At 45.6% G+C, this 26,749-nt stretch overlaps 1 protein-coding gene and 2 pseudogenes across 3 annotated transcripts in view; 2 read left to right on the top strand and 1 right to left on the bottom strand.

The window, feature by feature from the left end:
* The window catches only part of LOC310697839 (inositol polyphosphate 5-phosphatase OCRL-like), a 728,228-nt pseudogene that overhangs the window by 665,082 nt on the left and 36,397 nt on the right, over positions 1 to 26,749 (top strand). The window lies entirely within an intron of this gene.
* Positions 1 to 26,749, top strand: part of LOC310697817 (inositol polyphosphate 5-phosphatase OCRL-like) — a 73,456-nt pseudogene that overhangs the window by 20,730 nt on the left and 25,977 nt on the right. The window contains exons 4-8 of the transcript XR_014530129.1: positions 1,562 to 1,663; positions 1,980 to 2,094; positions 2,818 to 2,938; positions 3,070 to 3,256; positions 15,135 to 15,246. The product of XR_014530129.1 is annotated as an inositol polyphosphate 5-phosphatase OCRL-like (transcript). The remainder of the gene's footprint in view (positions 1 to 1,561; positions 1,664 to 1,979; positions 2,095 to 2,817; positions 2,939 to 3,069; positions 3,257 to 15,134; positions 15,247 to 26,749) is intronic.
* Positions 23,606 to 26,749, bottom strand: part of LOC310697679 (uncharacterized protein) — a 454,726-nt gene continuing 451,582 nt past the window's right edge. Inside the window, exon 3 of the mRNA XM_083484370.1 lies at positions 23,606 to 25,106. Coding sequence (XP_083340496.1) covers positions 23,899 to 24,972 — 1,074 coding nt within the window. The 5' untranslated portion in view covers positions 24,973 to 25,106 and the 3' untranslated portion in view covers positions 23,606 to 23,898. The remainder of the gene's footprint in view (positions 25,107 to 26,749) is intronic.

Here is a 26,749-nt window from a genome sequence, read left to right on the forward strand (position 1 = left end):
TGGAAACGATGCCTTATGAGGAACGGCTAAGGGAGCTGGGCATGTTTAGCCTGGAGAAGAGGAGGTTAAGGGGTGATATGATAGCCATGTTCAAATATATAAAAGGATGTCATATAGAGGAGGGAGAAAGGTTGTTTTCTGCTGCTCCAGAGAAGCGGACACAGAGCAATGGGTCCAAACTACAAGAAAGAAGATTCCACCTAAACATTAGGAAGAACTTCCTGACAGTAAGAGCTGTTCGACAGTGGAATTTGCTGCCAAGGAGTGTGGTGGAGTCTCCTACTTTGGAGGTCTTTAAGCAGAAGCTTGACAACCATATGTCAGGAGAGCTCTGATGGTGTTTCCTGCTTGGCAGGGGGTTGGACTCGATGGCCCTTGTGGTCTATTCCAACTCTATGATTCTATGATTCTATGATTCTATGATTCTATGATTCTATGATTCTATGATTCTATGATTCTATGATTCTATGATTCATATTATGAACAGGACAGCAGCCTCTCCTCCAGGTTTGCACACTTCTCCCCCACCCCAAGCCTATTTGGAAGCTTCCACTTGTATTTTAAATTAACCACAGTTTGGTGTGTCCAGATCCTATGGTGGTTCATTTTACCAGCTTTGTAAACCCATGATTGGAAGTTGGCTTGTTTCAATGAGCCATGGTTCAAATTACCGGTAAGCGGTTTGTGCAGCTTCAGACATTGTGACAAGATGCAGTTAATCCAAAACTGAAGCAAAACCTTTGGAACTCCTCCTAAAAGCTGTGCTGGAGGACAGGGAGGTGTGACCCCTCCCCCCCAAAAAAACTTGGTGTGGGTCATCCTTGTAATGCTAAGCTTACTACTTCAGACAAAGTTTTTGCTTTGGTTATTTCCTCGTTCCATTAGTAGTACCCAGTGGCCATTTGTTTTTAATGTCTGCTTTTATGATATGTTTATCAGTATGTGGTTAGCAGCTTCATATCTTACTGTTTTACAGAGGCTGTTTAGCTTGCTCTTTTTACCCCTTTACTAGACAGGCTGTATTTCTGTGCTGTTTTCAGAGTGGGGAATGCCCATTCCTTCATGGCCAGCATGGAAACACAGAAGGCTAGCCATTTAGGAGGTTTGCAAAGCGGACAAGGGTGTTACGGGGTAATCTTCTAGCAAACAAGCTTGGCACAGCAGATCTGAGAGGTGGTTTTCTGCTCCCTGAAAGCCAGCCTGGAAACCAGGTTGCCAGGTGAAGGAAGAATGGAGAGATCAACCAACTCACTTGCCTTCAAAGAATTTCTGGTTGCCTGTGGCTACTGGGATAGTGCTTAAATATCAGGCTGGCTGACACATCTTAAAAAAATACAAGGAAAAAGCTTTTTTTCTTTCATTAGCAAAGCTCATTTGGGGCCCAGAATAGCTAAGTTGAGGAAGAAGTGGCTGGTATTACTTATTTGTTCTTGGTCCTGATCTTGCCTGCCCTTGTAATCCTACCTGCCACACACTCCTGTTGTCTTTGCATATTTTACCAGCACGTCTGTTCAGATTGGAGTCCTATTCCTGCAGTTCCACATCCTTCTCTTCCTTGCAGGATTTTTGTGGGGACATGGAATGTGAATGGGCAGTCTCCAGACAGTGGATTGGAACCTTGGCTGAACTGTGACCCTGAACCCCCAGATATCTACTGAATTGGGTGAGCAGACATAATAGCTTTTCAGAGAGCCCTCTCTCAGAGTCTTTGTTTCCACACAGCTACTTTCTAAACTGAGGTCCTGTTGTGTGAAGACTTTCGCTTTCAACTTGGAACAAAATAGGAGAATCCTGAGGATTTGTATCCTTTAGCCAGGAAGCAACATTCTGCCATAATGAATGTGGCAGTGCCATCCTTTCACCCTGTGGGCAGTGGATTACAGCAGCATCAAAGATAGCCAGAGGCCTAGGAGGCTCTGGGGGAAGGATGGCCTCAGTGCTAGGGATGTGTATTGTGTCTGATGGCACTTTGGCATTAGGTTCCAGGAGCTGGACCTGAGCACAGAGGCTTTCTTCTACTTGGACTCGACAAAGGAGCAAGAGTGGCTGACAGCTGTGGAAAAGGCTTTGCATTCCAAATCCAAGTACAAGAAAGTAAGTCCAACCCCACCCATTTCTTCAGCAGCCAGACAGCTGTCAGGAGCTGGAGTGAGGAGGAGAAGGAGGAGGAATCGGTCAGCAATAAAAAACACCTGGTGTCAGTGGTGTTTTATTCAAAAGAAGCCAAAATTCTTTATTCAAAGAAACCAAAACCGTGCAGGCCTCGTGATCACAGAAACCTTTCCCAACAGGTCTTGCCCCAGAGAGGTAGTTGTGAAGGCTGAAGGTTGCTACCCTCCCACCACTCTCTTAAGTCTCCTCCTCCCCCTGGGCCTTCCCAAGCAACCTGAGACTCTGACACCTTGACTGTCTTTGCTCCATCCTCTTAATTTCTCTGTGTTCTGGGAGACCAGCAGGGAGGGGAGCTGATTGCAGCAGAATGGGGAGACCCCCTGGCTTCTTCAGCAGCCTGCCTGATCTCTGCCTCAAGACCCCCGCCTCCAGCCTCCACTTCTGCCTCTGATTCTGGACTGCTGTTTGACACAGAATCTTCCTGCCCTCTTGCCTCTTCAGTTTCCAACACCTCCTCTTGCTCACAGTCTGCTCCCTCTGACAACTCAGCGTCGTCATCCCCCCACCAGTTCCCTGGCTCTGAGCCTTCTTCCCTTGGGGGATCCCCAGTTGGTGCCACCTGCCACTCCAATCTGCATCCAGCCGGCCCAGGACAGCAAGCAATGAACAGAGCTGGTAGACATCCCAGTACCTTGCATCTTCTAGGTGCAGCTGGTGCGTCTAGTCGGAATGATGTTGCTCATCTTTGTCAGGAAGGACCAGCTCAGCTGCATCAAGAAAGTGATGAGGGAGACAGTGGGCACAGGCATCATGTGGAAGATGGGGAGTAGACCCTGAGAGCGGAATTCCCTACGTCTATCTTTCTATCTGTCTATATGTTTTGATAATCTCTGCCAACCAGTTTCCCCCTCTTTCCTGCTTGCTCGCTAACAGCCATCTTTGCTCCGCCCCTGCAAGGTAATAAGGGGTGTGTGGCCGTGAGGTTTGTCTTCAACAATACCAGCTTCTGCATTGTCAATTCCCACCTTGCTGCCCACGTGGAAGACTTCAAGCGCCGAAACCAGAATTACAAGGATATCTGTGCCCAGATGAGCTTCCTGCCCCCTGACCAGGGTCTGCTGCAGCTGACAATCATGAAACACGAGTGCATTTCGAGGGCTTGGAGGGAGAGAGCCTTGGCTGATGTAACTTGTTGGTCTCCGCTATCTGGAGAAGCAAATTGAGTCACGTTTCTGTAACTTTCCTGCCTGTGTGTAGCTCAAGGGTAGGCAGCATACTGCTCTCCAAATGTTGATAGACCAAAATTCCCATAATTGTTAAGAATTGTCCTTGCTGACTGGGGTTCATGAGAGTTCCACTTCAGCAACACCAGGAGGGTGCAGTGTCAGCAATCCCTGCTGCTGCAGCTGCACCACTAAGGTTTCTACTAGAGCAGCCAGAAGTGTCCAGCATCGTAGGCTCCTGCTTCATTCAGGGCAGACAGATACTAAACATCTGTGGAAGCGAGTGCTGGGCTTCATTCATTAATTCATTAATTGTGGGGATTTCTTCCCCAAAGTGGCATATTTAAAATAATAATCAGAAATGCACCTCAAGATAATTTAAAGCATCTAAACTGTACCTTAATAGCAGCAGATCTAAAGAGAGCAACATAAACCTAGTGGCAGAGATGTATTAGATTAGATTATAGCAAATGTGGGCAACTTCTCCAGAGATCGGGGTGGGGCAGGGGGGTGGGAGTTGCAATTTGTTAAGGGCAGTAATGCAAAAGCAGAGCAGCCATTTTGCATGGAGAAGGTTCCAGGCTCAGTCACCAGTGTGTGCAGATAGGGCTGGGAATGATCTCTGCCTGAAAGCTGCTGCCAGTCCATGTAGTCAGTCCTGAGCTTGATGGGTCAATGGTCTGCTTCAATATAAGGTAGCTTCCTATGTTCCTGTGTACTACAGCAGTTTTTGGAGGGCAACAAGCACCCTACCCATGAATTAAAGAACCATGGGAAATTTTAAAAGTGTTTGCTGAAAGGACATCAAAGCAGGGGCCAGGTGAACCTCTTTGGGAATGTTATTCTAAAAGGTTGGGTGCCATTACTGAAAAGGCCCTGTCATACTTGAAAGAGCAGGTGTACCCTGGGAAGGGGCCACCCCTGCTAAAGATTCTAGTCAGTGGAGAGGCAGTGCAAAAATAAGTGGGTCTTCTTCTGGTACCCTTTTCCCAAACCTTGAAACACTTGAAAGGCCAAATGGGATGCTCTGAATTGGGCCTGGAACCAGTTCAAGAGCCAGTGTAGTTCACAGAGCACTAGCCTAATATGATCATACTCTGAAAGTAATTTATTGCTCAGAGAGATAACAGTCCGGCGGGATTTCCTCGCTGCGCCAGGCCTTCAAAGGCATTCCAAAGCTCTGAGCAAAAGCAGAGTCTAGCAGTGGTCAGAAAATAAGCCTTCTGTCTTCTGTGCGTTGATGTGCATAAATCAGGCTCTCACGCAGAGTTACTAAAACTAAAAGCACTTTATTTATAGCAGAAACTATCCATTATCTAGCAGAGTACGGAACATCGTACAAACGTGTCTGTCCCAGACAAAAGCAAAAGCAGAATAGAACAAAGGACTGAGACTCTCGGATGTGACGCAGAGTCTCTCCGCCCCACAGTAGGCAGGACACACACTCTGAACTGTTTGACCCTGTAAGCTCAGGTTCTCCTCACACCCCCTCTCGTCCTGCACTACTGGGGGCAAGCAAGTATCACCACTTACCCCAACTCCAAACCACCACAGAACTCCCCATGATGCTGGAAGCTCAATGGTTTAGTACAGGGGTCTGCAACCTTTAAGACAAAAAGAGCCACTTGGACCCGTTTCCGAAGGAAAAAAAACCCTGGGAGCCACAAAACCATTGTGACATTTAAAGCATGCGCGCTGCTGCCCTCTGATCTGACAGCGGGCGGGAAGGTGACGTTGGGACGGTGCGTGACTAACGCACGCACCACCCCCATGTGACATCACAGCCAGTACAGCGCCTGCCACAGTGGGGAGTGTCGGGGCGCACAATGCGCCTCCTCCCCTCGCTAGTATCTGCCCCGGAGCCGCGGCAAAGGTGTAAAAGAGCCACGTGCGGCTCCGGAGCCGCAGGTTGCAGACCCCTGGTTTAGTAAAACCATCAGCCAAGTTATCGTGACTGGCACAATATTTCAGTCGTATCAAACCTGACTGAACACTTTGACATACATTCTGGAAAAGTATGTGTAGATGCTTGGTTCTGGCCTTAAACTGCCCAGATTCTGCTAGCTTCAGACAGGGTTGATTGTCTTCCCAAACAGTGATGGGCAAGCTACAATCCCCACAGATCTCTTGCACCAAGCATCTATAGAACTCCAGTTCCTGGCACAAATCTGACAGTGTGTTGAACTCAGCCTCAGTAGAGAACAGCACAATGAGACTGCTTCCAGGACTTCCACCCAACAAGAGATTTCCCAAACTTTATTACCACCCCGGATACGGACTTCCTGTCATCCATATTTGCCCAGTCGCTGTCTGCCCAGCATGTGAGCTTCATCTCACCTGCAGCTGACAGTTTGAGACTGAAGTCTTTGGTATCCTGCAGGTAACGCAGTAAACGCTTGATACCATTCCAGGCACTTACACTGGGCTTTGAAGCTTCCCTACTGAGCTGATTGGTAGTAAAAGCAATGTCCGGTCTGCTCCATTGGGACAGATACAACAGACTACCCAGAGCTGACTGAAAGAGCACAGCGTTCTCGAACTCAGCACGTTCTGCTTGCTGACTGTCCATCACATAGCTTGTCTCCATGGGTGTCCTAACCCCTGCACAATCAGACATTCTGAACTTCTCAAGCAACTGCTCTATCTTGCCTTTCTGACTGAGCAAGAAGCTACCATCCTCAGTTCTAGCCATCTCCACGCCCAGGTAGATCTTTACTGCACACAGGTTCTTGAGCTGAAACCGCTTCCCTAGCTCTTTGGCAAACTTCTGTACCTGTTTGTCTGCCCTTGCGGTGTAAATGATGTCATCAACAAAGCTTAACACCATTTCCTGTATCTGAAGAAGTGTGCATGCACACGAAAGCTCATACCAAGAACTAACTTAGTTGGTCTTTAAGGTGCTACTGGAAGGAATTTTTTTATTTTGACCATTTCCTGTGACTCTCTTGACCCTTTAAGGTACAGGCAGCTGTCAGCAAGACTCTTCCTGAAACCTAGCTTCTCTAAAGCTTCATTCAGGCACAAGTTCCAATTCCTGGCTGATTGTTTCAAACCGTAAATTGACTTGTGAAGTCTCCATACAGTACCTTGCTCATTGCCCTCAAACCCTGGAGGAGGAAGCATGTACAGATCCTCCTGGAGGTCTGAGTTCAAGTAGGCTACATCCACATCAAAGTGATGCACCAGCAAACCTCTTTGTGCAGCAATGGCTAAGAGCATGCGCAGAGTTTCACTTCTGGAAGTAGGAGCATATACCTCAGTATAATACAGCCCCTTCCGCTGCGTGAACTCTCTGGCTACTAGCCTAGCCTTGTACTGTGGTTCTCCAGTTGCTGTGGGTTTAAGACGGTAAACCCAGCGGTTACTCACAGCCTGTTTGCCCACTGGCAACTTCGTGAGGGAGAACACACCTAGAGACTCCATTGAGCTCATCTTCTTTTGCATCGCCTCATGCCATTTCCTGGCTTCTTCCTGAGGCAGTTTCTGAGCATCCTCGAAACCCTCAGGTTCACACTGTGCCATACCAACCCGATGTTAGGATATTTCCGTTCCACCTTAAAAGGGAGCAGGCTTTTGTAAGCAACAGAGTCTGCGCATGTCCTATTCACAGGATGTTTATGCTTGCTGTTTTTTCCTTTCGTTTTCTCAGTCGGCTCAGACACGCTGACAGAATGGACGTGTTTTCTTTTGTTCTGTTAAACGCTAAATAAAGTCTGTAAATTATGCTCTTCTGCTCTTCTGTGATGCAAGCTTTCGGCTGCGTTTCTGCTGATAAAGAGGGTGCACCAGCCTAGGAATGTGGCTAAGAATTTCCAAAGGCTTTGTGCCCCTAACTGTTGGATCTGCGTGAGTACGGGAGGCCGATGAACGTCCAGAACTCCGGCTTGGGGGCTCATGATGGACACTATCTCCCTGGCAGTTTCCCAACAACTAGGTTTCGGGCCCAGATTCAAGGCACCTACAGGAGAGTAAAGCTGCAACAGACTGCGTTTGAGGTATGTTGTGGGAAAAGCGAAAGAAAGAAGGGACGCTTTTCTTTGATCTACGGCAAGGCTTAATTGGCCTGGGAGCCGAGCCAGAAAGGCTTCGTGATTAATGAGCTGCCAAGATAAGGAGTCTTTCAAGTTAAAATAGACTCACGGCTAAAAGCCAAAAGCTGGAAATGGAGTTTTTCCAAGCTTCTGGAGATGCTCAGTCCCTTAAGTTACATGGGCAGAATTATGAACCCTGGGCAAAATGGTGTGAGAGTTTACTGCGTCAGTTTGGGGTGTGGCATGTTGTTTCTGGAGCCCCCCCAGTTCCTCTGACAGAGAGATGGAAATCAGCTGATTCGAAAGCGATGGACATAATAGTCCTATCCGTATCTCTTGAGGAAATTAAGACGCTGGCTGGCAACACCACTGCACGTGCAATGTGGACTGCTTTGTTGAAAGCTCACAAACCAATAATCCCAGCCCAGAGTTTGACTGCATCGGAGGTCCTAGCTGTTTCCCAGAATGCGATTGAGTGCAGGGATGCTGAGGGCACCGGTTGCAAGCTGCAGGGGGAGCTGACCGTCACGTCATCCCAGGCAGCATTCCAGCCTCCAGGGGGAGCCAAGGAGTCGGCAGCTGAGAGCTCTGGTTCTCGTGAGAACCAAGGCCATCGCCTTTGCAGAAGCCGGAAAGGCAAAGGTAAACAGAGCCACAGGCAGACACCTGCAGATGGCCAGGAGCAGAGGGAGGGTGAAGAGCCCGCGCAAGGGGAAAACAAAGCATTGTTTGCTGGCACGGCTTCACCAAAGGCTAAAGGCACGTCTGCAGATGGCCAGAAGCAGGGGGGCAAGCTGCAAAAGCCCACGCCAGTGGAAAGCAAGGCGTTGCTTGCTGGCACAGCTTCACCAAAGGCTAAAGGCAAGTCTGCTGGCCAGGAGCAGCAGGGGGGCAAGCTGCAAAACAAGGGTTTGCTTGCTGTAAGGACTGCTCCAACAGCCAAAGGCAGCTTTGTTGTGGATTCAGGCTGTACGCGCCACGTTTCTAAGGATCGGCACCTCTTTATCTCCTTCAAGCCTCAGGAAGGTGAGATCCACCTGGCTGATGGAAGGACGTTGCAAATTGCAGGAGAAGGGACTGTGAAACTTGCAAGTTTGCACACAACCATCAGTGGTGTACTATATGTTCCAGGCGCTGCAAGCAACTTGTTGAGCGTCCCACAGCTTACTGGGCGTGGTTTTCAGATTTCCTTCAAGAGGAGCGTCTGTGTCATCAGTAAAGGCAAAGAGGACTATTTGCATGCAAAGTTTATGGATGGTTTGTTCCATATAACTTATGATGACACTGTTGCTGTATCTAATGCTGATTCTTGTTGTGTTGCACAAACTAACAAAGTTCTTCATGCAGGTTGCATTCATGATGCGCATCGAAGGTTTTGTCACCTCTCTTGGAAGGCACTGGCCAAAATGCCAGAGGTGGTTGAGGGTTTGAACATCAAACCCTGTAAATTTCACATGAAATGTGTATCTTGTGCAGAGAACAAGGTGAAGGTTGCTCCAAAAGGCAAGGAGTCTAGCAGGCAGGCTTCCAAACCCTACCAGCTAGTGCATGCAGACCTGGTAGGGCCACTAGCGCCCTCTATAGGAGGAGCAAGGTACTTCATGATTCTGATTGATTCTTTTTCCAGGTACATTCATGTGTATTTGCTCGAACAGAAATCGCAAGCGTTTCCGAAGTTTAAGGAATTCTGTGCTTGGTTGGAGAATGTGCACAGTAAACGTATTTCTTGTTTATTTACTGATCGGGGCGGGGAGTTTACTTCTCAGCAGTTTGAAGCTTTCCTGACTGAGAAGGGAATCCAGCATGACATGTCAACGCCCAGATCGCCATGGATGAATGGGCTTGCGGAGAGAGCAAATCAAACATTGCTGCAAGGAATCAAAACCTTGTTGCATGATGCCAATCTCCCTGATAAGTTTTGGGGGGAGGCTTTGGGGAATTTTGTTTATTCCTTTAATCGCAGATTGTCATCACCCATTGGCTGTACCCCCTATGAGAAGATGTTTGGCAAGAAACCCAACACCAAACACATGAGAATCTTTGGTTCGGACATGTGGGTACGCACACAACAAACCAACAAGCTTGGGAAGCGTGGGGCACATGGTTTGTTCATGGGGTACGAAAAAGGTGCATACAGGGTATGGATGACTGACTCTAAATCCATTAAGTTCACAAGGAGTGTTGAGTACAAATCCTAAGTGGGGGGAAAATGTGGGAATTTTCCAGAGTTACCCAGAGGAGGATGAAGGTGATGTCAAGCAAGCAGCTAAAGATGAGAAAGCTGCTGCTGATGAGGATGAGGATGATGATGATGAGGATGAGGATGATGATGATCAGAGTTCGGATTCCAGTTCAGTGGGCGGCGCTGCTGCTGATGTCAGTGAAAGTGATGACACAGCAGACTACCAGAGCGCAAAGGCCTCAGTCAGACCATCTGATGCGTCTGACAATGAACTGGAAGAACCACTGTTCACCATTGGTCATTTTTCTCCAAAGAAAGAGGAGATGAGTCCAGAAGACTTGCGTCTAGTACGCAGATCTGAAAGGGCGACCAAGGGCAGACCTCCAAAGAGGTATGCTGATGAGTTTGCTAAGACAGCAACTGCTGTTCTTGGTAGCTCAGAGAAGGTTTGGGAACCTTCAAGCTTCAAAGAGGTTCAGGAGTTGACCTCTAAAGATGCTGAGCCTTGGCTTAATGCCATGAAGGCTGAAGTTGATTCCTTGAACAGGAACCAAACTTGGGAATTGGTACCGGTAGTCCCAGGAATGAGACTGGTTGGCAGCAAATGGGTCTTCAAGGCCAAGACAGACCAGAATGGCAAGGTAGTCAGACACAAAGCCAGATTGGTTGCCAGAGGTTTTTCACAGGTACCAGGACAGGATTACCACGAGACCTACTCTCCCACAGTCAAATATGAGAGCATTCGGCTGATGCTCAAGGTCGCTGCGGAGGAGAAACTGCATGTTTCCCACCACGACATTAATACAGCTTTTTTGTACGGGATTTTGAATGAACAGCTGTTCATGCTTCCACCTGATGGGATGCAGATACAGAAGGGAATGGTCTGTAAACTGCGGAAATCCTTATATGGTCTCAAGCAGAGTGCCAGGTGTTGGAACACAAAACTCACTGAGACATTGCTTTCTCTAGGTTTTCACCAGGGCAAAGCTGATCCATGTGTGTTTGTCAAGGAGGAGGGGCAAAACAAACTGTATTGTTTATGTTTTGTTGATGATCTTCTGATGTTTTGGAAGAATCAGGCTTTTTACCAAAGCACCCTAGCTCAGCTGAAGGAGCACTTTGACATGAAGGATCTTGGTGAGGTATCCAACTATCTTTCTCTGCAGGTGGAGAAGGACCAAGCAGGTAATTTTCTGGTACACCAAACACAGAAAATTGCTGATGTGTTAACCAGGTTGAATTTGGTTGATGCAAACCCAGCAGACACACCGATGGTGACAGGTTACCAGGTAGACAGTACTGCTGAAGCGTTTTCTGACATAACGCTGTACAGATGCATTCTAGGCAAGATGAATTTCATTGCCAGATGTTCAAGACCTGACATAGCTGTAAGCTGTAATCTGCTTAGCAGACATGCCAACAATCCTACGGTTCAGGATTGGAAAGCTCTGAAGCGCATAGCCCGCTATTTGAAAGGGACTATGCACTACAGGCTGAGGTTCACCAGTCAGAAGACTGGAGGTCTTGAAATCTTTGCAGATGCAAGTTTTGGGAGTGACACCACGGATGGTACAAGCACTTCTGGTGTGTGCTACATGTACAACCACTGCCTGTTTGACTGGTTGTGCAAGAAGCAGATGACAGTGAGCCTAAGTTCCTGTGAAGCAGAACTCAATGCTCTGTCATTTTCACTCATGGATTGTGAATGGTTGATGCAACTGTTTAAGGACATCAGAGTTTCTGTGAAATGTCCTATACAAGTGTATCAAGACAATAGATCGTGTTTGGCTTTGCTGAACTCCGAGAGTTGCAAGCAGAGAACCAAGTACTTGCAGATTAAGCTACATCGTGCAAGAGAGTGTATTCAGAAAGGACTGATTCAGGTGTCCTACATGGCAGGAAATGAAATTCCTGCTGATCTGTTGTCTAAGGTTGTTAACAAAGAACAACTTAAGGTTTATGTACAAAGGTTGCAATTGGGTGAACCACAGGTACAACAGGTTACACGGAAAGGGGGAGGATGTTAGGATATTTCCGTTCCACCTTAAAAGGGAGCAGGCTTTTGTAAGCAACAGAGTCTGCGCATGTCCTATTCACAGGATGTTTATGCTTGCTGTTTTTTCCTTTCGTTTTCTCAGTCGGCTCAGACACGCTGACAGAATGGACGTGTTTTCTTTTGTTCTGTTAAACGCTAAATAAAGTCTGTAAATTATGCTCTTCTGCTCTTCTGTGATGCAAGCTTTCGGCTGCGTTTCTGCTGATAAAGAGGGTGCACCAGCCTAGGAATGTGGCTAAGAATTTCCAAAGGCTTTGTGCCCCTAACTGTTGGATCTGCGTGAGTACGGGAGGCCGATGAACGTCCAGAACTCCGGCTTGGGGGCTCATGATGGACACTATCTCCCTGGCAGTTTCCCAACACCCACACACTAGTGACTGCAAACCTGTCAGGAGGTTTCCCTTTCGTTGCCCGAGTTGAATGGCGCAACCCAACTTCAGATACCCCCTCTGACGCACTAGGGCCAGCCAGAACGTCCTTGGCATCAGAGAGCTCCCCCTCTGATTTGCTGCACCATCTGGATTTCTCAGCTGAACGTATGGGAAAAGAAGGAGCACTGCTGTGTTCAAGCTTCACAGCCTTAGGAGAAGTTCTCCTCTCTACCTGATTTGGGTCTGGACTCTGTGCCTCAACAGAAGGTTCAACCTCTTCCTCTTCTTCATCAGCAGAGTCAAGCAGACTCTCTGAAAGAATATCAGGGTTCCCATGCATGCGTGTCCACCCACTCTGCTTACAGAATTCAGCACTGTTGCTGAGCAGAATTCTGGACTGATTCCCTGATGGATAAGCAAATCTCCACCTCTTGATCCCTGGCTCATACCCACAGAAAATCATCTTTTGGGACCTAGGGCCACCCTTTCTGCGTTTGGCCTTTGGTATGAGGACCCAAGCCTCACAGCCAAAAACACAGAAGAAATGCACCTTGGGCTTCTTGCCGTGCAGCAGAAAATAGGGTGTGTCCCCTACCACTGAATTAAACGACCTGTTCAAGGTAAAATTGGCCGTCCACCAAGACTCCCCTCAAAAGCGCTGTGGGAGCCCAGCATCAAACAGCAACGCTGCGGACATCTCCTGCAGCGTTCTGTTCCAGCGTTCTGCAACACCATTCTGCTGGGGACTGTGTGGAGCTGTCAACCTGTGTTGAATTTCCTTCTGGCGGAAGAAACTTTGCAGCGCAGACCCGGTGAACTCTCCGCCACGGTCGCTCTGAAAGTTTCACATGCGTGTGGAAAACTGCAGTTCCACTGCCGCAATCCAATTTTTGATTAGCGGCGCAGCCTCACTCTTGTGTTTAAGAGTGAACAGTCAGCCATTCCTTGAAAAATCATCTATCAGCACCAATGCAAATTTGGCCCCGCCCAGACTGGTTACTGACATCGGGCCACACAAATCTGCATGTACTAACTGAAAAGGCCTAGTGGTCATCCTTTCGGACCTTGGGTATGGGCGCGTTTTCACCTTTGCGTGCTTACATGCTCTGCACTCAAGAAACTTAGCACAGGATTTCATTTTGCACCCCTCAGTGCATTCTGGGATCTTCTTCACATAACCCCATGACACGTGAGCCATACGTCTATGCCAGAAATGAGCACACGCATCATGGACTGGAACATTGGCACATTACGCTTGAGCTGCCTCCGTGGCATCTGGACCTGCAAGAGAAGCTTCTAGCACAAACAGCCTATCTTTACATTCCACACTGACTAGTTGTTGCCTATCCCTGGAAATAGAACACATGTTATTCTCAAAACAGACTCTATAATTGTCAGCAACAAGAGCGGCGATGGATAGCAACGCACAGGACAGTCCAGGAACGACAAACGCCTGTATCAAATTCTGTAAGAAAGAACAAAACAGTGAGCCAGTCTGTGTCAGAGCACGCTTAGTCCCATCTGTCAAACAGACAGAGTTTCCAGAGACTACAGAGGTGCAGTTCCTCAGAAAACCACCAGAGGGCACGAGATGATGCAAAACTCCTGAGTCAATCACAAAAAACAGCACAGTGTCCTGTTCACAGCTCCTGATTCTTGCCATAGAAGCTGCTAAATGTTTATGTTCAGGGCCGTCTCTGCCAGCTGTCTTTGGCTTTTGCTTCCCACGTTTCAAAGAGCTCTTAATCTGGTTGCTCCGGGAGACAACCTTGGGCCCTTCCTGCACCTCCACTGGGCAGTCTCTCACGAGGTGGGAGGGAGAGCCATACCAATAACAGCGGCATGTAGCAAAAGCTCTCACAGCTTCCCCTCCAGCCATTCCTGCACTCACTGCACCCCCACCTTTGGGTGCACAGCCTGGGCCTGCATGCTCCCCAGCACTCTGGTTTCTGGCCTCTACATGACGTGTCCTCTCAGAGACAAAGCAACTCCCAGCTGTATCTTCAGAAATGTGGCCTTCAGCCCCCACCGGGTCCTCGGCTTCCCCTCGGCCCTTGGCTCCTGCTGAGCTTTCACACAGACTCTTCAGCACCTGCCAGGCGGCCTGAGCAGTCTTGAGACCCTCCAGGTGGGGCAACAGCAAAGCATCCACACTTGCTCTCAGTATACAGAGCTCTCACTGCTCTCTCTGCTCTCTCTCTCTCTCTCTCTCTCTCTCTCTCTCTCTCAGCAGAGCAGCCTCCACGTCTGCTGCCCCAGCTCCAGCAGCAGCTTTCATGGGTGGGGCCGGCTCCTTTTGGAATGGACTCCAGAGCCCTGTGGCCAAAAACACCCCCCGTGCTCTTCTGGCCCAGATTTCTGGCTGTTGAGCTTCTCAAACAGGACATAATAAGATTTCTGGAGAGCAGCCATCTCCTCCCCCAGTCCTCCCTTGGGGCTCAGAAGTACTCACGCGTACCAGCCAGCTTCCGAGGAGAGGCCTCCAGCGACACTTTGCAGCACACAGCTTGCAGCCAGTGAGACCCCCTGCTTTCCTCCAGGCAGAGTCTCAGAGCTGGGCTTCCTTCTTCAGCAGCCAAAAGCTTTTCAGCACACAGCACATAAAAGCAGGCTTTCTCTGACAGCGTAAAAACTTCGGCTCCATAGCCTCTGAAAGTAATTTATTGCTCAGAGAGATAACAGTCCGGCGGGCTTTCCTTGCTGCGCCAGGCCTTCAAAGGCATTCCAAAGCTCTGAGCAAAAGCCGAGTCTAGCAGTGGTCAGAAAATAAGCCTCTGTCTTCTGTGCGTCGATATGCATAAATCAGGCTCTCACGCAGAGTTACTAAAACTATAAAAGCACTTTATTTATAGCAGAAACTATCCATTATCTAGGTAGAGTACAGAACATCGTACAAACGTGTCTGTCCCAGACAAAAACAAAAGCAGAATAGAACAAAGGACTGAGACTCTCGGATTTGACGCAGAGTCTCTCCACCCCACAGTAGGCAGGACGCACATTCTGAGCTGTTTAACCCTGTAAGCTCAGGTTCTCCTCACACATACTGCCCAATCCTAGTTATCATTCTTACTACATATTGCAGGAAGTGGCAGCAGGCCGCCCCCCGCCCCCTGACCCTGTGAGCTAGCCTGTAGCTGTGGTTTCATTGCTTTTTTCCAGCATTGTCATCTGGTTGGGTGATCTGAACTACAGGCTTTGCCTTCCTGATGCCAGCGATGTGAAAACTCTGATCACTAAAAACGAACTTCAGAGACTTCTGACTTATGACCAGGTGAGAGAGAGATTTGTGTTATATGTGGTGGTTTAGGATATTGCCCTGTTTATTTCCTCTGTCTGGGATACCCCAGCCTAGGCTAGAGAAACCACTTTCAGACAGTTAGGAGCAAAGTGTAGCTATAACATAGAATGACTGTGACTTCTACAAATGCTTTTTAAGGTTGTAGTTTTGTGCAACCTTAATTAGAAGCAAGTCCCAATTAAGTTGGAGGGTTGCCTTGGAATAAATAGGACTGCTCTGCAATTTTCCAGTTAAAGGGCTTTTCTAGCTCAGCACACGCTCCAGATGTTTGTTGGACTCCCATCAGCCCCAGCATAGCTGCTGTCCAGCAATATCTAAAGGTCTAAGGTTTCCTGCTCTATGTTTTGCATCTATCTGGAAAATCTGCATTGCTCACATGTTCTTATCAGCAGATACTTCCATTAAATCAAATTAAATTGCTGATGCTTTTTGTTTTTATTTTTTCTCTCCAAGGTTTGTGTGTTCATAATGTTTACGACCTTTCTCCCACTTGGCATAAGGATCATTGGTATTTTGTGTTGAAACAGAGGCCTGATTGCTGCACCTTATGGTGGATTTAAACTTTGTGAGTGTAGGACTTCCGGAGGCGGCGCCATCGGCAATGGCGGAATCCCTCTGAATAGGAGGGAGAAGCTCCGCAGAAATCGGGTCTACCTGCTGCATCGAAGCGGGGACCCTTTCGAAAACCGCAGGCGAGTGAAGCCTGCGACCGTGGGACTCGGCGGGCACCTTTTGCACACACCCCCGTTTTGTAAAGGAACTCGGCAAAGAGCTCCGGAACGAGACGGGGTGTGCGGCGCGGTGCTGAGAGTTGATCGCTACTTCTGCGGAGTGAAGCTGCACAGCTGATGCCGGAGAGCGCTGACCTTTTTCCTTTGAAATTTCGGCTTCTAAACTACAACCTGTGAGTAAGATCCTGTAAAAATTGGGAGATCAAAGGATTTGTTTCCTTTGACCGACGCAACGAACTTGAATTTGGCACTGAAGCGGGAAGGCGCAAAAAGGAAGTCCGTCTTCTGGTTTTGTAAATAGGACTAAAGCAAAGACTTTTGAAGCTAAGAACTGGAAAAGTTGAATTAAGAGGAGCTAAATTTTAATGCCAGATATAAGAACTCCCTCTCAGAGGGGGGGGGAGGAGAAGAAACCTTTTGATTTGAGGAAAAAGGGTGGGGGAAAAAGACCACCGCTTAATCCCTGATATTGGTCTGCCAGAGACAGTAGGAAAGTTTTGCACCGTTTATAGACATTGCAACTATGTGTGACTACTCTGCAATTGAACTGAAAATATTGAAGGACCCTTTCTGTAACTGTTGCTTTTTACTGGAAAATTGGAAGTTGAAAAGGATACGACTGCCTTTAGAAATAAGTTGCTTTGAAAAGAACATTGTTGCTAAGGTGCTCCCCTAGAGGAGGCTTGGGACATAGCTGGGGATTTTCCATTACAGTTGGCTAGGAAATTTTTCCCATTACAAAAGAAACCTGAATCGTGAAAGTCACCTTGAGTTTTAAAGATAAAGTAATGGATCAGCTCCAACCTCAGGAAAAACCCCAGGAAAAATCTTCAAGGATAAAAACCAGACAGCAGCAACGAAGACAATCAATAGTAGCACCTCCTGTCCTAGAAAAAGAAGATACTGGGCAGTCTGGAGCAAAAGGTGCGGGCTCTGAAGAGACATTAAATGCATCATTAGATAAAATATTTGGAGCTTTGGAAAAATTGTCAGCCAAAATTGATTTAAACACCACAACTATCAGCTCTAACACACAGGCCATTGATCGGTTGCTGCAGGAATCTAAATTGACAAGAAAAATTGCCGAGGAAGCAAAAGAGAAGGTGTTAGCGGTAGAAGAAAAAATACAGCCAATTAACAAACAACTAGAGGACCATAAGGCACAATTGTCCTTAATTGAACTTAAAGATAAACAGACCAATCTAAGGATCAGGGCGGTACCGGAATTGGAAGAAGGTAATCTGAGTGACTTTCTTACACAGGAATTTGAAGAATTCTGGGGCCTTGATTCAGATAAAGATTTTAAGATAGTGACTGCCTTCAGACTTGGTAAAGGGGGCAAAGGGGGAAGAAAGAACAGGGTAAGAGACTGTTTGATTACATTCAGATCCAAAGAAGAGAGGGATAAAATACTGAGCCTGCATTACCAGAAATCACTGGAAATAGAGGATTCAAGGATAGAAATTTTTAAAGATATCCCAAAATATTTACTGGACCTCAGAGCTAATTACGGAGATCTAGTGTACTTGTTAAGAAGAAATAGTATTATTTTCAGGTGGGAGTTTCCCCAGGGCTTGTCTTTCACTTACAAAGGGGAAAAGGTGAAGATAAGATCAGAAGAGGACAAAGTGAGATTTCTGAAAGACCACGAGGAAGATTTACAAAAAGAGGCAGAGGGAAAAGAACCGAAGATACCAAAACCAGGAGTTTTGGACCCAGCAAAGCTACCATTGGGATTGGATAAACCAGAGAAAGTGATACCACCCACAGATCAAGAACAACTATTAGGAGCAGTTGGAGGTGAAACAGAATAATTACATAATGTCTCTGCAGGTATTAAGTTGGAACATTCGAGGTTTGAACTCCCCTGACAAGAGGAAAAGAATCTTTCATCTATTGAAAAAGGAAAAATTGGACTTGATTTGTTTGCAAGAAACCCATGTGACTAGAATACATAGGAAAGTATTAACTAATAAAAGACTAGGTCAAGAATTTATCTCATCGGATAAAGTTAAAAAGAGAGGAGTTGTGATCTACGCAAAAGAAAGTTTATCACCAAAATTCATTTTCAAAGATGGTCAAGGAAGATTTGTGGCAATTGAAATACAATTTCAAGGAGAGAGACTCTTGATAGTAGGGGTATATGCACCAAATGAGGGGAAATCAGAATTTTTTAAGAAACTGCACGAGACGTTGTTGGACTTTATGGACTATAATATTATTATGCTTGGAGACATGAATGGAGTGGTATCGACAAATATGGATAAGTCAGAAAGACAAGTGATGACAAAAGATGGAAGACTGCCGAAAACTTTCTTTGAAATGACAGACAATATGGACTTAATTGACATTTGGAGAACTAAGAACCCCCTAGGTAGAGAGGGGACTTTCTTTTCTGAAGCCCAAAAGACCTGGACAAGAATTGACCAAATCTGGATAACCAGAGGAGTGGCTCCCAAGATTCGAAAAGTGGAAATTTGCCCAAAAACATGCTTCGACCATAACCCTGTGAAAATGGAAATGAAACTAACACCGATTGGTTCCTTCAGATGGAGGATGAATGACACCTTGTTTAGAGATTCAGAAATTACCAAAAAGCCCCAAAAATTATGAAAGACTATTTTGAGATAAATTTGAAGACCTCTGTGGAAAAAAGAGTAATCTGGGACGCAAGTAAAGCTGTAATGAGAGGGTTCTTGATACAGCAGAATGCAATAAAAAGGAGAATTCAAAATGAGAAAAAAGAAAAGATTTTGGAGAAAATAAGAGAAGGAGAGAAGAAGCTTAGAGCTAAACCAAAGTCACAAGAGATCTTGAGAGAAATCAAGTTATATCAAGTACAATACATGAAAATGATAAATCAGGATATTGAATGGAAAATTAAACAGATGAGACAAAAGACCTTCGAATCAGCTAATAAATGTGGGAAGCTGTTAGTGTGGCAGTTGAAGAGGAGACAAAAGTTAAACACGGTTACCAACCTTGAAGTGGATGGAAAGAACATACAGAACCCTCAGGAGATTAGAAATTGCTTCCAGAGATACTTTAAACAACTTTATACACAAGGGCCGCAAATTGAGACAAAAACTGGCCAATTTTTGAAGACCAACGGATTACAAAAAAATTCTCAAGAAAATAAATTATTATTGAACTATAAAATAACTGAACAAGAGGTGGAAGGTGCGATTCAGAATATGCAATTGGGCAAATCTCCAGGGCCTGATGGGTTAACCTCCAAATATTATAGAACTTTGAAAGACTATTTAATTCAACCACTAAAGGAGGTTTGCAATGAAATTATGGAGGGGGGGAAAGCGCCTGAGTCATGGAAAGAAGCTTATATCACACTTATACCGAAAACTGAGTCTGAAAAGACACAACTGAAGAACTACCGCCCCATATCCCTGCTTAATGTGGATTATAAAATTTTTGCAGGCATTCTGGCTAGAAGATTGAAAAAAGTACTGGCAGAGGGGATACATAAAGACCAGGCTGGCTTTCTCCCTGGAAGACATCTATTGGACAACATGAGGAATATAATTAACATCTTAGAAAAGCTGCAGGTGAACATCAACACAAAAGCAGTTTTGATATTTGTAGACGCGGAGAAAGCCTTCAATAATATTTCCTGGAGTTTCATGAAGACAAATCTTCAGGGGATGGGGGTTGGACAAAACTTTGAAAACGGCATAGGTGCGATTTACTCTGAACAAAAGGCCAAATTGATAGTTAATAATGTGGTGACAGAAGAATTGAAAATAGAGAAAGGAACACAACAAGGCTGCCCAATTTCCCCATTGCTTTTTATTTCGGTTCTGGAGGTTTTGCTAAATATGATTAGAAGGGACCATTTGATTCAAGGTATTCAGGTCGGAGTTAAACAATACAAACTTAAAGCTTTTGCAGATGACCTAGTTCTGACATTACAGGAGCCAGCATCTAGTACTAAGAGGGCTTTAGAAGTAATCCAGGATTTTGGTCAGGTGGCAGGTTTTAAATTGAATAAGTTAAAAACCAAGGTCTTGGAGAAAAATTTGACGCCGATAGAGAGAGAGAGGTTTCAGAAAGAGACAGACTTAACATTAGTAAAGAAGGTAAAATACCTGGGGGTGAATATGACTTCTAAGAATGTGAATTTATTTAAAGATAACTATGAGAAATGTTGGTCAGAAGTGAAAAAAGATTTAGAAATTTGGTCGAATTTGAAGCTTTCCTTGCTGGGTCGAATTGCTGTTATTAAGATGAATGTATTGCCGAGAATGTTATTTTTATTTCAATCATTGCAAATTATCGATAAGATGGATTGCTTCAAGAAGTGGCAAAGAGACATATCTAGATTTGTCTGGCAGGGCAAAAAGCCCAGAATAAAATTTAAGATACTTACTGATGCTAAAGACAGAGGGGGGTTTGCCCTGCCAGACCTTAAACTCTACTATGAATCAGCAGCTTTTTGCTGGCTGAAGGAATGGCTGCTTCTTGAAAATACAGATTTTTGGATCTTGAAGGTTATGACAATGTATTTGGGTGGCATGCATATTTGTGGTATGGCAAGGTAAAAACACATAAGGCATTTAGAAACCATATTGTCAGGAAAGCATTGTTTAATGTCTGGATAAGATATAAAGACTTTCTGGAGAGTAAAACCCCAAGGTGGCTATCACCTATGGAAGCGAAAGCTTTGAAAAAACTTAACATGGAGGCCAAATGGCCAAAATACTGGGAAATTCTAGAACAGGAAGGTGACAAATTGAAATTGCAGAGCTATGAGAAGCTTAAAGAGAAGGTGTGAGACTGGTTACACTATTTTCAAATAAGAGAGGTTTATAACTTGGATTAAAAAATTGGTTTCCAGGTGGAAAAATCAAAGTTAGAAACAGAACTGTTAGAACCCAATGCTAAGAATCATAGAATCATAGAGTTGGAAGAGACCACAAGGGCCATCGAGTCCAACCCCCTGCCAAGCAGGAAACACCATCAGAGCACTCCTGACATATGGTTGTCAAGCCTCTGCTTAAAGACCTCCAAAGAAGGAGACTCCACCACACTCCTTGGCAGCAAATTCCACTGTCGAACAGCTCTTACTGTCAGGAAGTTCTTCCTAATGTTTAGGTGGAATCTTCTTTCTTGTAGTTTGGATCCATTGCTCCGTGTCCGCTTCTCTGGAGCAGCAGAAAACAACCTTTTCCCCTCCTCTATGTGACATCCTTTTATATATTTGAACATGGCTATCATATCACCCCTTAACCTCCTCTTCTCCAGGCTAAACATGCCCAGCTCCCTTAGCCGTTCCTCATAAGGCATCGTTTCCAGGCCTTTGACCATTTTGGTTGCCCTCCTCTGGACACGTTCCAGTTTGTCAGTGTCCTTCTTGAATTGTGGTGCCCAGAACTGGACACAGTACTCTAGGTGAGGTCTGACCAGAGCAGAATACAGTGGCACTATTACTTCCCTTGATCTAGATGCTATACTCCTATTGATGCAGCCCAGAATTGCATTGGCTTTTTTAGCTGCCGCGTCACACTGTTGGCTCATGTCAAGTTTATGGTCAACCAAGACTCCTAGATCCTTTTCACATGTACTGCTCTCAAGCCAGGTGTCACCCATCTTGTATTTGTGCCTCTCATTTTTTTTTGCCCAAGTGCAATACTTTACATTTCTCCCTGTTAAAATTCATCTTGTTTGTTTTTGCCCAGTTCTCTAATCTGTCAAGGTCATTTTGAAGTGTGATCCTGTCCTCTGGGGTGTTAGCCACCCCTCCCAGTTTGGTGTCATCTGCAAATTTGATCAGGATGCCCTTGAGTCCATCATCCAAGTCGTTGATAAAAATGTTGAATAAGACCGGGCCCAAGACAGAACCCTGTGGCACCCCACTAGTCACTCTTCTCCAGGATGAAGAGGAACCATTGATGAGAACCCTTTGGGTTCGGTCAGTCAGCCAGTTACAAATCCACTGAGTGGTAGCATAGTCAAGACCACATTTTACCAGCTTCTTTACAAGAATATCATGGGGCACCTTGTCAAATGCCTTGCTGAAATCAAGGTAGGCTACATCCACTGCGTTCCCTTCATCTACCAGGCTTGTAATTCTGTCAAAAAACAAGATCAGGTTAGTCTGACATGACTTATTTTTCAGAAATCCATGCTGACTATTGGTGATCACAGCATTCCTTTCTAGGTGCTCACAGACTGTTTGCTTAATGATCTGCTCCAGAATCTTCCCTGGTATTGATGTCAGACTGACTGGGCGGTAATTATTTGGGTCCTCTCTTTTCCCCTTTTTGAAAATAGGGACAACATTTGCCCTCCTCCAGTCTGCCGGGACTTCGCCTGTTCTCCAGGAATTCTCAAAGATGACTGCCAGTGGTTCTGAGATCACATCTGCCAGTTCTTTTAATACTCTTGGATGCAGTTCATCTGGCCCTGGAGACTTGAATACATCTAAACTAGCCAAGTATTCTTGTACTATCTCCTTAGTTATTCTGGGCTGTGTTTCCTCTTGCTGAATCATTTGCTCCAAATTCTTCAGGTCGGGCATTGTTTTCTTTATCGGAGAAGACTGAGGCAAAGAAGGCATTGAGGAGTTCAGCCCTTTCTGTGTCCCCTGTTTGCATTTCACCATCTTCTCCTCTGAGTGACCCCACTGTTTCTTTGTTCTTCCTTTTGCTACGAACATACCCATAAAAGCCTTTTTTGTTGCTTTTAACCTCTCTAGCAAGCCTGAGTTCATTCTATTCTTTAGCTTTTCTGACTTTGTGTCTACATGTGCTGGCTATTTGTTTGAATTCCTCTTTGGTGGTATCCCCCCTTTTCCATTTTTTGTACACATCTTTTTTTAATCTTAACTCAGTTAAAAGTTCTTTAGATAGCCACCCTGGCTTCTTTAGGCACCTTCCATGTTTCCGTCTCATTGGTATTGCCTGACGTTGTGCTTTTACTATCTCCCTCTTAACAAACTCCCAGCCATCATGAACTCCCTTTCCTTTTAGTATTACTGTCCATGGGATCTCACCCAGCACTTCCCTAAGTTTTATGAAGTCGGCTTTCTTAAAGTCAAGAAATTGAGTCCTAGTATGCTTGGCTGCTCCTTTCCGCTGTATAGTAAACTTCAGAAGAGCATGATCACTCGCGCCTAATGATCCTTCCACTTCTACCCCACTAACCAGGTCATCAACATTGGTTAGGACCAGATCTAAAATGGCTGTTCCTCTTGTTGCTTCTCCCACTTTCTGGACAATGAAGTTGTCTGCAAGGCCAGTGAGGAATCTGTTTGACCTTATGCTCTTGGCTGAGTTTGACATCCAACAAATATCCGGGTAATTGAAGTCCCCCATTACTACTATCTCCCTTCCTTTTGCATGCTTGGCCATCTGTTCCAGGAAGGCATCGTCTATGTCCTCCGTTTGGCTTGGGGATCTATAGTAAACTCCCACAATGAGGTCTCTGTTATTCTTCTCTCCAAATGCTCTCACTTTGGCTTTGAGGTTCTAAATCTTGCATCTCTTCACAGGTATACACATCCCTGACATATAACGCCACTCCTCCTCCTTTCTTGTCTGGTCTGTTTCTCTGAAATAGATTTTACCCCCCCCCCCCTTTATTACATTCCAATCGTGGGACTTATCCCACCAGGTTTCAATGATGCCTATTATGTCATATTTAGTTTGCTGTACCAAGAGCTCAAGCTCATCTTGTTTATTTCCCATGCTTTGCGCATTAGTGTACAGACATTGAAGTCCATTAATCATTCCCCCGTGTCTCTTATTTAAGGATTTTTTCCTCCCACCACTAGGTCTGCGTGCTGTTTGCTCCATTTGGTCTATGACATTTGGATGATCATCTTCATCAATTGATAGACTCCTACCTTCAGGAGCACTGTCTCCCTCCCCCACATTAGTCAGTTTAAAGCCCTCCTGATGAGGTTTCTGAGATTTTTGGCAAAAACATTTCTCCCAACCGTTGTGAGGTGCAGCCCATCGCTTGCCAGAAGTCCATCTTCAAGAAACTGCAGTCCGTGATCTAAGAATCCAAACCGTTCCTGTTTACACCATTTGCGAAGCCAGCTGTTCACTTCCACTATTTTTCCCTCTCTCCCTGGGCCATGTCGTTCAACTGGGAGGACAGATGAGATGACAGTTTGTGCATTTAGTTGCTTCAATTTCCTGCCGAGAGCCTTGTAGTCTCTTTTGATCTTCTGGAGGTTATTGCTTGCAGTGTCATTGGTTCCCACATGAACCAAGAGGAAGGGGTATTTGTCAGTGGGTTTTATGATTCCTTGCAGTCGTTCAGTTACATCTTGGATCTTAGCCCCGGGGAGACAGCACACTTCCCGAGACATCTTGTCAGGCCCACAGATCACTGCTTCTGTTCCCCTCCGTAGGGAATCACCTATCACCACTACACGCCTCCTCTTAGGTTTGGTCGGGGTTCTTCTGTGAGCTGTCCGTTCCAAGGTCGCCTGCACATTCCCTGAGGACTGACTTTGCTGCTCGTCTTCATATACCTGATCGACTGTAATGAGGGAGAGATCCTCAAATGGAGTCTGCTCTTCGTCTTCCATGCTGGGGGAGAGGACCTCAAAGCGATTGTGTATTTCTAAACAATCAGAACGAACCCTGGGCCTCCTACTTCTTTGAGTCACGTTTCTCCATAAATCTGGCACCTGTGTTGGTGAACTAGCCTCCTTCTCAGGGGAGTCCCCTGTCTCCTCCTTGGTGGAGACGGTGTGCTCTGTTGCTTCCAAGAAGAGCTCCAGCTCTCTAATTCTTTGGAGCGTAGCTACACGTTCCTCCATTTGCTGGACTTTGTCTTTTAAGAGGGCAATCAACATGCAATTGCTGCAAGTAAAGCTGCCTGCAACCTTTGGCAAGATGGCAAACATTGCGCAGGAACTGCAGGCGACTGCAGCTGTTCCCTCCCCCTCCATCCTGAGAACGTGTCGTTGGGGGTGGCTACAGCGGTCCTCCATCATAAAAAGTGTGAAGACAGGACAAATAACTCCCCCCACAAGAAAAAAAACCTAGGTCTCCCCCAACAAACGTTTGAGACTAGCTCCCCTAAATCTAAAAGATGGATCAAACTGTGTGCGCCACTAGGCGCGTGTCGCTGCCCTGCTAGGTATGATAAGCTCCTCCCACAGCTAATTCCCTGCCTCAACAGAAACCCTGCCCCCTCTGACCTTTGCACAGGGAGAACAGCTAATCAGCCACAAAGAAACACACACACAAGAAAACCTTTTTTGCTCCTTTTTCAGCTGTTGCCCTGCTAGGTCTGATAAGCTCCTCCCACAGCTAATCCCCTGCCTCAACAGAAACCCTGCCCCCTCTGACCTTTGCACAGGGAGAACAGCTAATCAGCCACAAAGAAACACACACACACAAGAAAACCTTTTTTGCTCCTTCTTCAGCTGCTGCCCTGCTAGGTCTGATACTATCAAGATACTATCAAGAATGTACAATCTGCTGTTGAAATGGAATACTGAGGAAGAAACGGTAAAATCTGCAATGATAAAATGGGCACAATATATAGGATATAATATTATGTTTGCTGACTGGGAGAAGTTGTGGACCACCGGGATTAAATTTACGGCATGTAATGCCCTAAGAGAGAATATTATGAAAATGATGTACAGGTGGTACATGACTCCAGTCAAGCTTGCAAAAATATATCATTTGCCCGACAACAAATGTTGGAAATGTAAAGAAATTGAAGGTACATTCTTCCACCTTTGGTGGACGTGCCCAAGGATTAAGGCTTTCTGGGAGATGATCTATAATGAAATGAAAAAGGTATTTAAATATACTTTCCTGAAGAAACCAGAGGCCTTTCTCCTGGGCATAGTTGGCCAATCGGTGTTAAAGAAGGCTAGAACTTTCTTTATGTACGCTACAGCAGCAGCAAGAATTCTCATTGCAAAGCATTGGAAGACACAAGACCTACCCACTCTGGAAGAATGGCAGATGCAATTAATAGACTATATGGAAATGGCGGAAATGACTGGCAGAATCCGAGACCAGGGAGAAGAGTTGGTGGAAGAAGATTGGAGGAAATTTAAAACTTATTTACAGAAACATTGTAAAATTTTTGAATGCTGATGACATTGAAATGAATTGAAGGGGTTCTAGCAACAAGGTAAAATGTAAGATGGGATTGATAATAGATAAACTAATAGGATATGAATTTGCTGAACCAATTTTCAAAAGGGATACAAAAAAGGGAGGCGTGAGGAAGTCAGGTAAATAAGTTAACTAAAGATGAGAAATTAAAAAAAGAGGGAGTTTTGTTTTCTTTTATATGTGTTTCTTTCTTCTTCTTCTTTTTCGTGTTTAATTTTTGTATTTTGTAATTTTGTATTTTTTTGTTTTTGTATTTTTCTGTACTTTTCTACTGATAAAACTTAATAAAATATTAATAATAAAAAATAATAATAATAAACTTTGTGAGTGTAGTCATGCCTTAGCCCTTTTAGAAGGATGCTGTAAGGAAGGCAAGGGGGGGCAGCCTCAGACTTGCAACATATGCAAAACCGTCATAAAACATTAAAAACTTCCCTAAAGGTTGTATAGTTACTTATCTCCTTGACATCTGACGGGAGGGTGTCCCACAGGGCAGGTGCCACTACTCAGAAGGCCTTCTGCCTGGTTCCCTGTAACTTCGCTTCTCACACTGAGGAAACCGCCAGAAGGCCCTCGGTGCTGGACCCTGATGCCTGGGCTGAACAATGGGGATGGAGACACTCTTTCAGGGCT

Source organism: Podarcis liolepis (assembly GCF_965112155.1).
Source record: "Podarcis liolepis genome assembly, chromosome: W".
Taxonomy (NCBI): Eukaryota; Metazoa; Chordata; class Lepidosauria; order Squamata; family Lacertidae; genus Podarcis; species Podarcis liolepis.